This window comes from Grus americana, chromosome 1 (genome assembly GCF_028858705.1).
Source record: "Grus americana isolate bGruAme1 chromosome 1, bGruAme1.mat, whole genome shotgun sequence".
NCBI lineage: Eukaryota > Metazoa > Chordata > Aves > Gruiformes > Gruidae > Grus > Grus americana.
The window spans coordinates 152,849,739-152,866,373 of NC_072852.1; the positions used below are offsets into that span (position 1 = coordinate 152,849,739).

General features: G+C 40.3%; 1 protein-coding gene across 4 annotated transcripts in view; it reads right to left on the reverse strand.

Annotated features, from left to right (window-relative positions):
• Positions 1 to 4,901: 4,901 nt before the first annotated feature.
• Positions 4,902 to 16,635, reverse strand: part of CUL4A (cullin 4A) — a 43,729-nt gene continuing 31,995 nt past the window's right edge. For 3 of the 4 annotated variants that reach the window (XM_054801720.1, XM_054801746.1, XM_054801728.1), the window contains 5 exons: positions 15,579 to 15,692; positions 14,307 to 14,412; positions 8,369 to 8,541; positions 6,819 to 6,971; positions 4,902 to 6,519 (listed from right to left, as the gene is read on the reverse strand). In XM_054801720.1, coding sequence (XP_054657695.1) covers positions 6,424 to 6,519; positions 6,819 to 6,971; positions 8,369 to 8,541; positions 14,307 to 14,412; positions 15,579 to 15,692 — 642 coding nt within the window. In that variant the 3' untranslated portion in view covers positions 4,902 to 6,423. Of the gene's footprint in view, positions 6,520 to 6,818; positions 6,972 to 8,368; positions 8,542 to 14,306; positions 14,413 to 15,578; positions 15,693 to 15,728; positions 16,497 to 16,635 lie in introns of those variants that run through there. The other variant, XM_054801737.1, reaches the window with a different exon arrangement.

A 16,635-nucleotide genomic window follows, 5' to 3' on the forward strand; every position in this document is an offset into this window, starting at 1 on the left:
GAGATGCAGAGCCCAGGCCATTTGATCACTTTGTAATTCAATGCTCTTTCGTATCTAAGCTGTTAACGATATGCTTTCTTCATCTGAAACCAGATGAAGAAATCTGCTGAAATCCTGTGTCAAGTACTATTGGAAAGCATGGCAATAGCACTGTGCTTCTCATTTCTCAAAATGGCTGCCACATCATCTTTCTCCTCCTTGCAGTGTACTCCAGACTAATCGGCTCTGAGGCAGAATCCTTCATGGTCCCAAGCTGCCTTCACACATTTTTACTTAGAACCAATTTGAAATGGGATTTAGCTACTACCAGCTGTTAAAGTCAAGTCCAGCTACTCTACACTTGATGACCTTTCACTGATGCTTGTCTTGGTTTACTTACACTTCCTATTTCCCAAAAATGTCCTAGAGAAGTTGAGTTGCTCTTCAGGATGGCTTGAGGATCTGTCTTTCTTGTTTCAATGCTATTACTATAAACAGACATTGCTTTCTTAATACTGTATTTTTATCTGTGCATTTTTAGAAACACAAATGTTTTATATTCGTTTGTTTGCTTTTCCCTGCAGCACTTCTAGCAATCTTTATTCTTGCCATGTATTGCCAAAAGCAAAAGTTAGTTGGTTTGAAAAAGGACATAAGGAACAGCTCTGGTCAAGTGTTTGAATGAGTCATCTGCAGAGGAGTTGAGGTTAATGGAGGCGTGACATGGGCTGTTCTCAGTTTTTGATCACTGTTTTTGGAACCTGCACCAGGAGTGGAGGAAGGTCTGTGGACTACTTGAAGTCTGCCAGAAAACAAAACAGAGGCAGGCCAAACGTCAGGTTTATACTTGCTGTGCAGTAGTCTGCTTGTCTACTGAAAATTAGTGTCTGTATGTTGAAAAACAGCATGTGCTTGGATAACTACCAATTAATACATAAGTTTGTGGTGGGTTGACCCTGGCTGGGGGCCAGGTGCCCACCAGAGCTGCTCTGTCACTCCCCTCCTTCACTAGACAGGGGAGAAAAAGTACAACGAAATGCTTGCAGGTCAAGATAAAGACAGGGAGAGATCACTCTCTAATTATCGTCATGAGCAAAACAGACTGAAGTTAGAGAGGGAATTCATCTAATTTATTACCAAGCAAAACAGAGTAGAGGAATGAGAAATAAAATCAACTCTTAAAACACCTCCCTCCACTCCTCCCATCTTCCCAGGCTCAACTTCACTCCCAGCTTCAACCTCCGCCCCCTCAGCAGCACAGGGGGACGGGGAATGGGGGTTACGGTCAGTTCATCACACGGTGTTTCTGCCGCTTCTTCATCCTCAGGGGGAGGACTCCTCTCATCGTTCCCCTGCTCCAGCATGGAGTCCCTCTCATGGGAGACAGTCCTTCACAAACTTCTCCAATGTGAGTCTCCCCCACAGGGTGCAGACCTTCAGGAGCAGACTGCTCCAGCGTGGGTCCCCCACGGGGTCACAAGTCCTGCCAGCAAACCTGCTCCAGGGTGGGCTCCTCTCTCCACGGGGCCACAGGTCCTGCCAGGAGCTTGCTCCAGCATGGGCTTCCCACAGGGCCACAGCCTCCTTCAGGTGCCTCCACCTGCTCTGGCATGGGGCCCTCCATGGGCTGCAGGTGGAATCTCTACACCCCCTCATCCTTCCTCCATGGGCTGCAGGGGGACAGCCTGCTTCACCGTGGTCTTCACCATGGGCTGCAGGGGGATCTCTGCTCCGGTGCCTGGAGCACCTCCTGCCCCTCCTTCTGCAGTGACCTGGGTGTCTGCAGGGTTTCTCACATCTTCTCACTCCTCTCTCTGGCTGCAAAAGCTCTCTCCAACTGTTTTTTTCCTTCTTAAATATGTTATCACAGAGGCGCTGATTGGCTTGGCCTTGGCCAGCGGCGGGTCCATCTTGGAGCTGGCTGGCAATTGGCTCTGTCAGACACAGGGGAAGCTTCTAGCAGCTTCTCACAGAAGCCACCCCTGTAGCCCACCCCCCCCCCAGCTACCAAAACCTTGCCACGCAAACCCAATGCAAAATTGCATCAAGCAACAGTATTGTGGCAAGAAATCGGCAGGTAAAGAACATAAGGCTATCAGCAGAGAAAGATGTTGATCTTACATGGCGTGGATCATTAGCTTACTAAGCCTTTTATAGCAGTGTAGAGACTGCACGAAACCCAATCATCATTGTCAGCAGAAATATTACCAGGGTGTTAGCCTGTTTTCCTAATGAAACAAGTGTTACGCCACTATGTTGGCCATCGGCCTCACTGCTCAATAACTTGTTGGCCAACATCAATCAAACTTGATAGCAGGGTAAGACATAGAGAAACATAAAGTTCCAGCTTCTGTAAAAGCTGGTATATAGATGGCTTGGAGATCCAAATGAGTGCCATCACCAAGGGAAATGTAGTCTATACCCAGCCCTTATGCATTTTGCTTGACAGAGCTGCTGTCCGATCAACCCGCAGTTCCACATTACCTGTGGTACATCTCCTGGCCCTGAAGAGCCATGGATGCAGAGCAGCCCCTTATGGGGAAGAACATGGGAAATGCCTACAAGATCTAGGAGCCATTACTACAATAGAATCATAGAATGGTTTGGGTTGGAAGGGACCTCAAAGATCATCCAGTTCCAACCCCCCTGCCATGGGCAGGGACACCCTCCACTAGACCAGGTTGCCCAAAGCCCCATCCAACCTGGCCTTGAACACTTCCAGGGAGGGGGCATCCACAACCTCTCTGGGCAACCTGTTCCAGTGCCTCACCACCCTCACAGTAAAGAATTTCTTCCTAACATCTAATCTAAATCGACCCTCCTTCAGTTTAAAGCCATTACCCCTTGTCCTGTCACTACAGTCCCTGATAAACAGTCCCTCTCCAGCTTTCCTGTAGGCCCCTTCAGGTACTAGAACGCTGCTGTAAGGTCTCCCCAGAGCCTTCTCTTCTCCAAGCTGAACAATCCCAACTCAGCCTGTCCTCATAGGAGAGGTGCCCTCTGATCAGCTTCACAGCTCTTATACAATACAGTTTTGCAAAGTCGAGGCAGAGTATCAGCACGGAAGACAGAGTGCTGGCTGGGAATTTTTACCAGGAAAGAGTTTCCATGAAACATGACTCCATTTTTCCTGTAGCCTTTTGCTGCGTGTTACCTGACTTCACTGGGTTATTTTCTTTCTGAAGAGACTTGCTAGGAATAGATAACCAAGGTTACAGTACAGAGTCCGCTCTCCTTAACACACCTGCCAAAGATGATAAACCTACAAACAGGTCGGTCTGCATAACAAATCAATGCACTAAATTTGTCTGAAAGGTGTGTAATTATTTTTCAAAGATGTATAGCACAAAGAAAGGAAAAAAGAAGCTGCAGCCGACCAAGGGAGCTAAATGATAAATCTAGGTTCAGATAAAGGAATACAGGGGAAGCTAAAATATGGAACTAAGAAAATAGTGGGTGGGAAGGAGGCTGTTGGTGGCTGGTAAGGAGCAGTTAATTGCCAGAGTTGGGAAGCAGCTGCAAGTCAGCCATCAGCCTGTGTTCTCACACTTGCTTTCCCTCAGGAAACATTGGGCTAGATGACAGGGCGTCACATTTAGGAAAATTGCTGTTTAAATAATGTCTAGATGAGGTATCTGAATGTTTGAGTTAAATGGGAAGGTTTTGGTAGGATTGGAGAGCTCCTACCTGTATCCCAGATTTGTGCTGTTATTGTTGTCATCCATAGAAGATGCTATACAATTTGTTCCAAGGACACCAAATTGCCAAGATCCAGGTTTTCAAGACGTGTTCTGAACATAGACGCACTTCAGAGGAAATCTGTTACTTTGCTACAGCCTGATGTCTTCAACACTGAGTGGTCTTCCAGGAAGAAATGTTTCACCACCTCTGCCCTCTGGGCACAAATACACTCGGCGCAATGTGAACCAAATAGCTGGCATCAAACCAACGCCTGGCTGAGACTGGATGCTCGGCCAAATTCTATCACCAACTATCAAAAAGCAATCAAATGCAGCTCTTTTGCTATGAAGAAGTGATTACCATGCTAATAAAATAACTGCTTACCTGTTTGGTTCAACACATACAAAATCCCAGGAGGAGAAATTTGAGAAAATCAAATTAAAAATGAGGACATGAGAAAAAGGGAGTCACAATCACCTGGCCTGTCCATCTCTCCCATAGCTTTTGATCCTCTGAAGCCACTTTCAGACCCATTTGGAAGAGTAAAAACCTTCAGATATCATTCCATTCTCTGCAGGTTTGGGGGGCAAGGGAGGTCAGCAGCTGAGAAAAGGAGAACAAACTCAGTGCTCCCACAAGTAGAAAGGCAGAACTAAGCAGAACCCCCTCTGCAGTGCTGCTGCCTGAGGCTGTATGGGGACGATGACAGAGTAGGGGACCAAGGGCGTACATCACAGAAAGACAGGCTTCATTATTCCCACTGCTCATGGAACAACTCATTTTTAATTGCTAAACAGGAGTAATTTCGCCAAAGAGTTCTAGTCTATGGCAACTAAGAAAAACGGCACACCTCAGCACTTTTGATCAATTAACGTTGCTTCGTAAGGCAGAACCATTTCAATCATCTTCAGGATAACACCTCTGCTTTTAATCTACTGTTTAAAACTGTTGAACCAGGAAGCCTGGGTTCAGAAAGGGAAGGCTGTACACATTCCCTGCTTGGTATCAGTTACTGCATACTACCGCCAAATTTCTGTGCATATAAAGCCCCTGCCCATTATGTTTCCATGAGGGACACACTCCTTTTTGGTTTAAAAGCCTAGTAAGATGGATCTGATCGGCTTCCATATGCACAGAAAGTGAATGCTGAGGTGAACGGTATCATCAATGCTAAAGAACAAACTGCATGAATAAACTGAAATGCCACAATCTCACAAAGGCTAAGAAATTAATATTCAATATGCATCAAAGATTTTATTTGCATTAACTGAAGATTCAAATATTAAAATAAGTCTACATTAAATTACAATATTAAATATGTTTTAAATACAATAAACTAAACATGTTTAGTTTCTAAACACAAAGGGAACAAAAATAATTCAGAAGAATGCAATACAATTAATGACACCAGATGACAGAATAAGGGCTTTAATATGTAAATCCACAAGATGTCAACTCTTAGCAATGCTTACTTTAAGAGAGGCAGCGGCCTTTTAACTGATGCACAAACCCCATGTTACATAAACTTAGTAAGGTATCTCTCAAGAAAATATTGCTCAGTTAAATTCTCATTTATGCCACGATCAAAAAACTCCTTTGGTAGCTCTCAGAATGAAACACACCAGTATGCAAATCTGGAAAATAAAGACAGTCTTGTAAGTATTACCACAAAAGGTGTCTTCCTGATAGTTACAATTATCTAACAGATCTACAGTGTCTTTCATTCTTTAATTCAAATCAACTTACATATATACAATATGTAACAAAGTACTCACAAAATCCTTAAGTCTTTCAAGACAAAAAACTATGCTTTCACAATATCAAGACCATAAAAGTATTTTTTAAAAAAAAGTTTTTGTTGTTTAAAGTGGAGCACGCTGTACAGTAGGTTCCCTGTATGTTATTTTAAAGGCAAAACTAAATGTTGCGGCAAATTACATAAACAGTGATAAACACCAGTTGCCCTAAAATGAGGTAGGGCCTCTTTGACTCAGATCTAATCTTTGCCACCCAAGCCAGCAGCAGTAGTAATAAAATAATAATCCCTATTTTAGCTAAATAATCCAACAACTCACTACACACATGAACACGGTTGTCCTCTTGGCACTTCAAGAATCTCACTTCAAAACCTGATTTATCCAAACCAGACTGAAGTTTATAATCATTTGAAAGAAAATTAATTGAACACAAGTTTAAGGGTTTTCATGGTGCGTAATTTCAAAAATTCAGTGTATTTCAACAACACTGCTTATACATAAGTGTTCATCAATTAAGGGTTTTTAAAAAGTTACCCAAGTTGTCACTGTAGCTAAAGAATGCAGCATATAGGGTCTTTATGGATGCAGTTAGGAACACATAAACAAGGAAACCAGACTTGCATCCATCACAGAAGTATTTCTCACACAGGTATTTTTACCTTTCCATCCAACTTCAATGACATTGTTAAACAAAACTGTAAAACTAAATTCTCAAGAACCCAAAAGAACAGAAGAGTAACTAAAAGAAATAAAAACATGGTGTTTAAAATTAGTAAGGAGTCTTGACAAGGATGATCAGTTAACATGTCATTTTGCTTCTCTTCCACAGCAGTGCATGCAGCTGGTTGAATAATATACATCAACCTGAAATCTGCTAAAAGAAAGTCTGGAACAGCATAGGTATTTGGTGTCCTGAAGATATATGTGGATGATTTTGGTTTTCATTTTGGGGGTTTTTTATTGTTTGGGTTTTTTTTTTTCTTTAAATAAAAGTGTTTCCTCTCCATTATGCAACATAGTGGTACTGATTGGGGTTGTCTTTGTCTCTCTCCATATAGTCTCTGTCAATCAGAGATTCAATCCTCTTTTTCAAGTCTCCAGGCTACAAGAAAAGATGAGATCAGTGAAAACCGTTACTAATATAAATGCAAATATATTTTATTTATTAAAAAATAGGACTGCTAACAGTATATAAGAAAATGTGTCATAGTAAATATATAAATATAATTTCCTACTGATACTCTGGCTTATTTCTGTTCACAAACTCATTTTAATACTTTAATCTTTGGATTTGATTCAGACATATTACACATTTCTTACTCTTATGGACAAGCTGAATGGAAAAATATATTACATATTTTTAGATAATCCTAGGATGGTTTGAAAAACAAGATCAGTTACCTTTACAGGAAATTTCAGTTGATTATACAATTCAGAAACAAGGAGATTATGACCAAGAGTCTTTCTCATCTTCATTATTCGTACAATAGCAGCATCAATCTGATATTGCCTGTCTTGAAATACTCTTTCAGTTGTGCTGACCTGTTCCTCAACCTAAAGAACAATACAACACCACAATTCATACCACCTTTTATTGCTATTTTTTATCAATTATATTTCTATACTTAACCTTTCCAGTGAAATGAAACTCATGTATTCTTATTCATCTTTGAGACAGATGCATGCATTACTGCATGCTAAAAACTAAGTGATTCTGAAGTATACTGCTAAAGCAAGCCAAAGATAAAATTAAGGATAATGTAAAGAAAAAAAATGTATCTCTTACTTTAAATCTATTTGATAAACTAAATCTTAAAAACTCACTTCAGATATTTGAGAGAGCAAGTAAGTGTTTGACAGCCCAAATACAGTAGCCTTCTGTATGAAACTGCTCAACTCCAATTTGACTTTTAGGGATTTTAATATGCAAAGGCAAAAAGGAAACAATGTTACTTAAAACACATCACCTTGTGTCAAGAATTGGGATTCAAGTACAACAAAGACATCCACTGCAAGATGGGAGAACCCTGACTGTAATGGCTCTCTTACCCACTAAATAAAGAAGTGACAGGGTGACCCCCTCTACTCTGCTCTTGTGAGACCCCACCTGGAGTACTGCGTCCAGCTCTGGGGGCCCCAGTACAAGACAGACATGGAGCTGTTGGAGCGAGTCCAGGGGAGGGCCACGAAGCTGATCAGAGGGCTGGAGCACCTCTCCTATGAGGACAGGCTGAGAGAGTTGGGGTTGTTCAGCCTGGAGAAGAGAAGGCTCCAGGGAGATCTAATTGCAGCCTTCCAGTACCTGAAGGGGCCTACAGAAAAGCTGGAGAGGGACTGTTTATCAGGGAGTGCAGTGACAGGACAAGGGGTAATGGGTTTAAGCTGAAGGAGGGTCGATTTAGATTAGATGTTAGAAAGAAATTCTTTACTGTGAGGGTGGTGAGGCACTGGCACAGGTTGCCCAGAGAGGTTGTGGATGCCCCATCCCTGGAAGTGTTTAAGACCAGGTTGGATGGGGCTTTGGGCAACCTGGTCTAGTGGAGGGTGTCCCTGCCCATGGCAGGGGGGTTGGAACTGGATGGTCTTTGAGGTCCCTTCCAACCCAAACCATTCTGTGATTCTATGACATTTGATTCATGAGTTCAATACAGGACCAACGCTGCAGCCATACCATGAAAACTTCCAAGATGGACTGAAACATCTACAAGATCCTATCAGTTTAATATACAGGCATTTAAATTTGCAAGCACATGAAGGAGCCTAAGTTGTTTCAATTTCAGTGAGTTCTGAAGTCTTTATTGCCTCTGCAAGTCATACGGACTACCAGAAAAAATCAATTATCTGTTTCCTTTCTCCATATGCACAAACTACGAGAGGAAATGCAGAGATTCTGTGTCTCCATGTGGGTAAACAGTTAACAAACAGAATGAAGGCAAAAAAGAAATACATACTGTTTCTTTCATTTGGATTTGGTTGATCTTTATTCTAAACAATTTATGCTTGAAATCACCATTAAAGATGAATTTATCTCCATCTTCTACATCCTTGCCCTTTGGATTTTTAACCAATACTCGTGCTTTTCCACAAGCTAAAGACTGCAAGGTTCTTCTTAATTCACTGTCCTCTGTGAAGAAGTTCAAAAGTATAGGAGAAAGCAGAACAAAACATTAACATGAGTTTTATGTGATGAAGCTAGAAAGACAATTGAAAAGTTACTGGGTTTATGCTAATACCTTCTTCCAGCTAAGTTCCAATTAGGTTTAACAACTTAGAGCCTTCAAACTTGGTCTCACATCTTTCACAGTGAGTGCTGAGAGCATGCACAGAATTGTATACATCAGGATGACAGACTCAGGCTCGTCTCAGTGAGCTTTCTATCCAAAAGTAGTTTCAGAATAGATCTCACATTAACATGAGCCTGGTTTTATTGCTTTAGTTTTGTTTGGTAGTAACGTGACTTTAGAAGAAAAAAAGTAATAGGTTGATGACAAATTCAAGCCACTCATTTTATGATTTTATCACTATTTATTACTATATCATATATATCACTATATATATGAAAATATATAATTAAGTAAAAAAAACAGAAGAGAAGTCTAAATTGATAGGAAGATGTTTTGTGAGAAGGCAGAGCTGACAGCTATTATAGTCACAAACTTCCCCCCCAACAGGAAAGTAGTAGGAACAAGTGGGTGAGGAAAATATTATCTAGTGAGATTTAAAGCTAAAAGCATTTGGACAAGTAAATAAAATAAAGTCTAAAACATTCTAATAATTATGTTGCAGAGTCTTGTATCGAGATTTTGCATTAAAACAGCCTCTGCAATCTCTAGAATACTTTTATTCACAATATAAAATTATCACCAAGTGTGTTGGATCTCCTGAACAGAGTTTTAGTCTAAAAATTAAAAGAAAGGTTTTGCAATCCAGTGCTGAAGTGCAGTGTAGCTGAGTAAAAGATTAATGCTATTATTATTTCTAAAATACCTCAACTTTCACACAGAGTGACCTTTTCCCTTTTTTTAAACTTCCAACTGTTCTATGATTACTAAAATCCTTTAAACCACATTGACTATACAGGCATTTGTGATGTTTCACACTTTTTGGGTGTTTCACCTTCAGTAAATGGAGATTGTTGAGTTGTGGTTTTGTCTAAACAAAGGATGCTGTTAAAAACACTCAGTGTACTTCGGAGTTTTGCTTCTGCCCTGCATGCGAAGTCGCAGGTCACAGTATGCCAAAGGGAAGGAATCTGCCATTTCCTACTGATCACTGAAGTAAAAGTAAAAACTACAGCTCCTAGGGGCTTTCTTGATAATGAGAAAGGCAGGTAAATACATGGGGTATATTGGGACAACACATCTCAAAGAAGCACGGTTACAAAAGAGAATGTAACCATTCTTTCTCCGAGTGACAGTTTATGCATTTGCTAACTGCAGTAACGTACCAGGGACAACCTCAGCTCTGTAAAGAGACTGGTGATAATTTATTGTAAGTGACTGCAAAACACAAATTCCAAATATGCCAGGTAATACAGATGAAGACAATGATATCCTAAAGGGGCAGAAATCCACTTGATGTTTTGTTTGGGTTTGGTGTTTCTTGGCTTTTTGGTCCCCCCTGTTCCGCCCGCCCCCCCCCCCCCCCCCCCCCCCCCCCCGCAGTGTGGTTATCGCCCATGAAGTACTCTTCTATTTAGCCTGAGGATAATTCATGAGTATGACTTTTTGACCTGCTAAAGTGTATGTATTTTGTGTTAGATGGGGATGGAATATAAAGATACAACAGACAAAGTCTGAAATCCATGTAGAGACCAGTTGCCCAAACTGTTTCAATACACAGGATTTTTAATATCCAGATACCCCCTTACTTTAAGTGCAAGACATTTACAAAACTGACTTGTAATACTGTAAACACAGCGATGTAGCTAATACTGAAGCCGCCTAAGTGAGTGTCTGGACAGTAGAATCACCGAATATATCATATTCACCTCTTTAAAATATATATAGTAGATAATGAATGTATGAAAGACTTATTAAGGAACTGGAACTTTGGTCGTGGCTGTCCTATCCTGCTAAGTGCAGCACTGATATCATAAATTGCTAGGCTTTATTCTTAGGCACTTTATTCTTAAGGCTTTATTCTTATTAAGCGCTTAAGTGACTGAAAGTTTTAAGTTATACTACAAATTTATTTATAGTTTTTTATGTTAACTTCAGTATGACTCTTGAGTGAAACAAACAGCTATTTATCTGACTGGCCCTATCTTCCGCTATAGTCAGCAAGGGAGCTGGGGAGACATGACCAACAGACCCCAGATATATTTATATACATCAACACTGGATGCCATTTGATCTCCTAATTGTTCAACAGTGCGAGTTCCTTTTGTAACTGCTTTTACTCATTTCAGATTTGACCTTCCTAAGGAATCAGCATCAAATTCAGATTCATCTTCTTCAGATCATTAATGGCCACATTGAACAATAGCTGGGGATCCCAAACAACAGCTTCCTTTAACTATGAAGGCTGCCCATTCATTTCTACCTGTTGTTTTCTGAATTTTAATCAATTATTCATCCCTAAGAGGACTTTCCCTCTCAAGCCATGGAAATTTACTTTATTTTAGAGCTTGTGAGGAGGTCTTATCAAGAACTTTTAAAAAGCCAAGTGCATAATTATGATTATGTATATACTTGCTGACTCTCTAAAAGAATTTGAAAGGAAAATCGTGCATTGCATAAATCACGCTGGCTCTTCCCTAATATACACTTCTCCATGGGCCTATCAGTACAGACTTACTACCCTGCAGTAATCAGCAGAATTACCGCACGAATGCAAAAAATAAATTAGAAATTTAGCATTGCTCTTGTCAAGCTTGCACCAAGACTCTGAATCTAGACAGATTCCTTTAAAGCTTCAGGGTGAATACTATTCAGTTGGTGGTGGTCTAATTTACTGTCTGATTCACTCATCTGTTCTAAACCCTTTACTGACACTTCAATTTGCAATACTTTATTCTGCCCTACGGCCTGTACATGGCCTTCTGTACTCTTCCACAGTAAACACCAATATGCAAAGACTGGGTAACACCTCGTAACAGGGTCTCAACATAAACACATGCTAATTCACCAAAAACTGCACGAGGCTTCCACCACCTCCCAGAAAGAGCTGGCACATGTGAACACCAAAGTAAGGGAAGTGGTTAGGGCCAATTCTTCAGAGTTGGGAGGTTCAGTATTCCTTCCAGTGTTTAGTTTAGAACTGAAGAACAGGCACCCTGGGTCAGAAAGTCCATCTAGCCCAGCATGCTATCTCCAGCAGTGGCCATAAGCAGGTGAGCACAAGGTAGCATATAAGAGCAAAGCTAGCACAGCTCCACGCTTCCCTGCTCTTCCTCCTCTCCTCATCCTGCTGCTCTGTAAGTCTCCAGTCACTTAGGGCCCAGCGACTTCCTCAGCCAGAGGCGGTTTCTGTGTGTTGAGAAACCTTCAGTGCTTTGCTCTTCCCTGAACCTGTCCCCTCGAATTCTGTAAACTTCCAGCTTTTACAACATGCTGTTTAGTTTTCACTACCATGTGCTCATATCGGATTTTTGCCCTCTAGCTTTTTTTGAGTAAGAAAACAAATCCTTATTCACAGATTTCTATTTACCTTTTGGTCTATTTAGTTTAGTCATAGCACATACAACCATTCCTTCTAAAGAAGCTGTTCCATGTCTTCCATCTTTATTCCCATTCCCTGAACTCTTCTCGGATCCCCTATGCTATTTTTAGATGGTGGAGGGAGAAGTCTGACAAACCCTACAGACTTTCTAAAACATTAAAATGTGCCAACAACTTCACTCCCTTTGAATTTAGATGGGGCCCACCCTCCTCGTACAGGCTCCCCGTTTCAAAGGCTTTCCTACTCCCTCATAAATCTAGACCCTCTTCCATACATCATTTTTTCAAGCATACATTGCAATTCTGCCTGTCTGTCCAGCCCTATACATGGTGTTTAGAACATTTAGAAACAGTTTCTATGGCAACCCTAATGCCCAGGTTTTATCCTCCAGGATTTCTACCACATCCTGTTATTTGTAGCCATGAGCCAAGACCTCTGGTTCATCCAGGGTGGTCTCTGAGAGTCTGGCTGTCAGCACTTCTGCCCTTAGTGATCAATTCACCAAGCAGCTGCATCACAAATTCAGCTACTTTTTCTAATAGCTGAATCGCTGTTCTTTTCCAGCTAGCCAGGATACCAGCCTTCCGCAGGGTACCACTGAGCGAAAGGATCACCCACATAGCAGGAGGCAGGAAGGGCGCAGTGTAGGACCTATTTCTGACATCGTCTCTGGCCATAAGAGTTTCCTCCTCTTTAGAAGCACGGAGACTGCTAGGTGAGAATGGGACCTCTCTAGAGCAGCTCTGAATGCCTTCTGTAGGTAGAGCCTGGGAAGACAGAGATTTTGTACCATCCATCCTGGCCCCATGTGAACCCCGTGGACCATGAACTGTCCTCATTATCTGCATTCCTATACTATTTCCCCACAGGGGAGAGAAACACAGACATGGCACTCAGTGCAATGACGTAACATAATATAGGTAGCTCCTAACTATCAATTCTAGCCAGCTGCCTTAAAAACAGTGTATTGAAATCCTTTCTATCGTGCTGTAATGGAATGCATCTCCACGCAGCAGATTTTATCTGTTGCTGTCAGGCAGCCAGAGCACAAGCTCCGAGATACGGCAAGACAAGATGAGAAAGCAGGATCTGGATCAGGCTTGCCTGAACTTATGTCTGTTCTGGAACCATTGTACTCTGACCTAATGAGCCTCTCTGGACTATCCTGATACTTATCATTCACACTGGCATGAGTTTTCTTCAGCTACCTTAGCATTAATGGAGTGAATGACTGAGCAACTTGAAGTGCTGATGCTGAGAAGCTGGAGCACCCCAGCTGTACTGCCTTCTGCAATGCATCACTCTGAACCACAGGGATTTTTGATATCCCCATTTTATAGTATTTTAGTAAATATATTTACAATATTTTAGTACTTATATGGGTTCAAATACTCTTTCAGCAGTTGCTGTGTTGGGTTGACCTTAAGATTCAACATGCGAAGGGCTACTGGGTATGACCTGCTGGTTGATGCAGAACTTCCAGAGAGCAAAGAGATGATAGCGTGATTGTTTTTAATGCCAATGGCTGTAACTATTTCAAGGAAGTGTAAAAATGGGGGGGGTGGGGGTGGGCAATCACCCAAGAGCATAAGAACACAGAAGGCAGATACTGCAGATGGTTACAAACAAAACCCTCTATACTTTTCCTCAGTTTTCTTTGTCCTTTCTGCCTGATTTCAAATGCAGAAGGAGACAGCTACAAAGTATACACCCTACAGGACACTGCTCCTCTTAATGAATCAGACCTATTGTAAATGGGGCACTCCAGCAACAGTAATGGAAAATAGGTGGGCAAGCTCTCAGAACAGTTCAGTTGAAAATACTCTCTTGAATCACCCCCAAATGACAGCATTCTACAACAGATCATTTTCAAAACATAGTATTTGAAACTGTAACAAAACAAAAATAAACTGTACACACAACAGTCTTTATCATCACTTGAATTTCAAGAATTGTGATGATACATTTTGTAAATCTAATAGGTTGCTAGTAGTACCATATGCTACACAGCTCTTACTATTAGTTTTGTGAGGTATCTATTTTATCTACACTAGGAAGTATCAGCAGTGTGTATTCCTCATCTCCTTTAGTGTCTATATACTATTGGCTCATAAAGTTTGTCCTAATGATCACAGCAAATTTCTTAAAATTAGGCCTTTACATACCAAAACATAATTGGCAATTACTCAGTGAATAAATTTAAGAATCAAACAGAATTCTTCCTACCTACACCAGTTGCCATTTTAATTTCTTCAAAACTGAATTCATCTCCTTCATTAAACATAAGCAACACTAATGTCTGAAAGAGCGATACTTGAAATTCTTTCTTTCCCTAAAAAAGAAATATCAAATAATTAGAAGTAATATTCAGAGCATTTTCTATTGTATCCCCCAAATATGACAAGTTACAGAAGCTATACATTCTTTTTTCTATTTCTAGAAGAGAAGATGTGCATTTTAGAATGCCTAGCACACAGAGGAATCTGCCTGAATGCAGTATCGAGGAAACAGGATATTTTTAAAACCTCTTTTTTTGCTCCTCTAACAGTAGCCATACAGCACACAGCAGAAGCTCGTTAGAATGGCCTTGTATTGACTTCACATCATTTACTTCATTTTAATTACAATATACGAAATTCTGTCTTTGCCGCCATCAACAGTGAATCTCTTCATACTTCACTCAAGTTTCATTTTATAGAGAAGAACAAACTAATACAAAAGAAATCTTGGCGTTGGATCAAATATGAAAAAAACAAAAGATAATTTTGGTTTACTGTGATACAGAGTGAGAGTATTATCAGTAGCACAATGTCTGTACAAACAGGCAACAGAAAGAAAATAAAAAACTCTTCAGACAGCTGTAAACACTTCTGTCAAGTGACAACTATGAACCTATCCGTCTGTTACATAATGCCTAAACCTCTAAGTTTCATATTCACAATGAGTCAGTAAAAGAATTCAAGTTTTCTTGTCTTTGCTCTGGCTCAATTAAGCTTCATGATTAGCAAAGGCAAGATATTCCATGAGACAAAACAAAACCACATTAAGAAACAATGTGGTTATTTAAGATTTAAATAATTCAACAAGCATTTAAATTTTAACCACAGTCATTACATGACTAACACCCTTCAGTCTCTTTTTGTATCGGTGAAGCATACTAAAAGCGTCACCCTCATTTCTATGATTAAAACAATTCCACATTAAAAAGATGCTGTGTTCTTTTTATTAATTTCCTGCTTTATTACAACTTTCTTTATTCGAATGAGCAGCAATTCCTATCAAATGTTACCAAAAGGTATCATATTGTTGTCTTCCGTTTTCTAGGTAGTATTTCAGTTTAATTATAAAAAGCCTACTTTCTATCCAAAATAACAGTAGTGAATTGTGATTGTTCCTCCACAAAAATGTTACTACCTTTATGAAAAATACATGACTAGATTCCAAATAGCTAACTTAAATTTTATCCCAACGAGCTAAGTATTACACGAGCAAACTTACTTCCTTAAATTCCGCCTTTAGGACAGCATGCCCTAAAGTGGTCTGCCATTGGAGCTTTCGACCACTGTGTTTTCCCAGGTAAAAGGTTTTAAATACCTCTTGAAGCTTTATCATCTGTAAAGCAAAGACAGAAAAATCTTTATTAGCTTTATACCAGTGCAATGATGCTGGATGATTTCACACATGTAATTTCTTTATTCTCCTCAACAGTGTTTCACAGTAAGTGTTTTTGTGTGAAAAACTAAATCCAAAGAGCAAAATTCTGCTCTCAAGTACACTGGTACTATTATGCACAAAAGAAAGTCACGATTCAAAAATAGCTTTTAATTTTGCTTTTTTAATTTCCTTCTGTTTATTTGTTTTAAAGAAAAGTAAACATAACCTCCCATAAAGGGTTTTAAGCCTCAAAAATAAATACTAGTTTTGTCCTGGACTTTCAATCTGACCAAGAAGTCACAGGACAAAAAGCATACATTTTACCCCATCTGCTCTCAAGTTCTTCCTTTAGTTTCTCCTATACAGATTCAAGTCTGGTTCCAGTACTTCATACCCTCTTATTTCCAAGTAAGGGGGTTTCACCCCTCCATTTTCATGATGCATTGCTCAGGTTGGATCCTTCTGAAGCAGTCTGCTACTGAGGAAAAGACGCCACAGGAGGAACAGCACAAAAGCTTCCACATCTTCTGAACTGAACAGGAACCTTGCTACCACCTTTGGCCTCTGAAGTGCTTCCCACGTTTCAGATCAAGCAAGGTATTGCAGGGAATTGGACTCCAAATGCACATTTCAACTTAAATTGTTACTGATAGGAGCTTTCCAAAAAATCTCTGAACTTGGAAGCAATCTTTTTTCAGGCAAATGCCATTTAAATGCAGGGGCTAGTTTTGTGAGACACGTTGCAGGGAACAGAAGAAGGACCTTACAGAAAAAAACTGCAGTAACATAACTATTGGCTAGATCAAAATGCCTAAGCAATGTAGTTAATGATTGACTAAATTAAGGTGAACTGTCCAGTTTTAAACTTTTAAGTGCTTGACTGCAATGTTAAATAGGACAC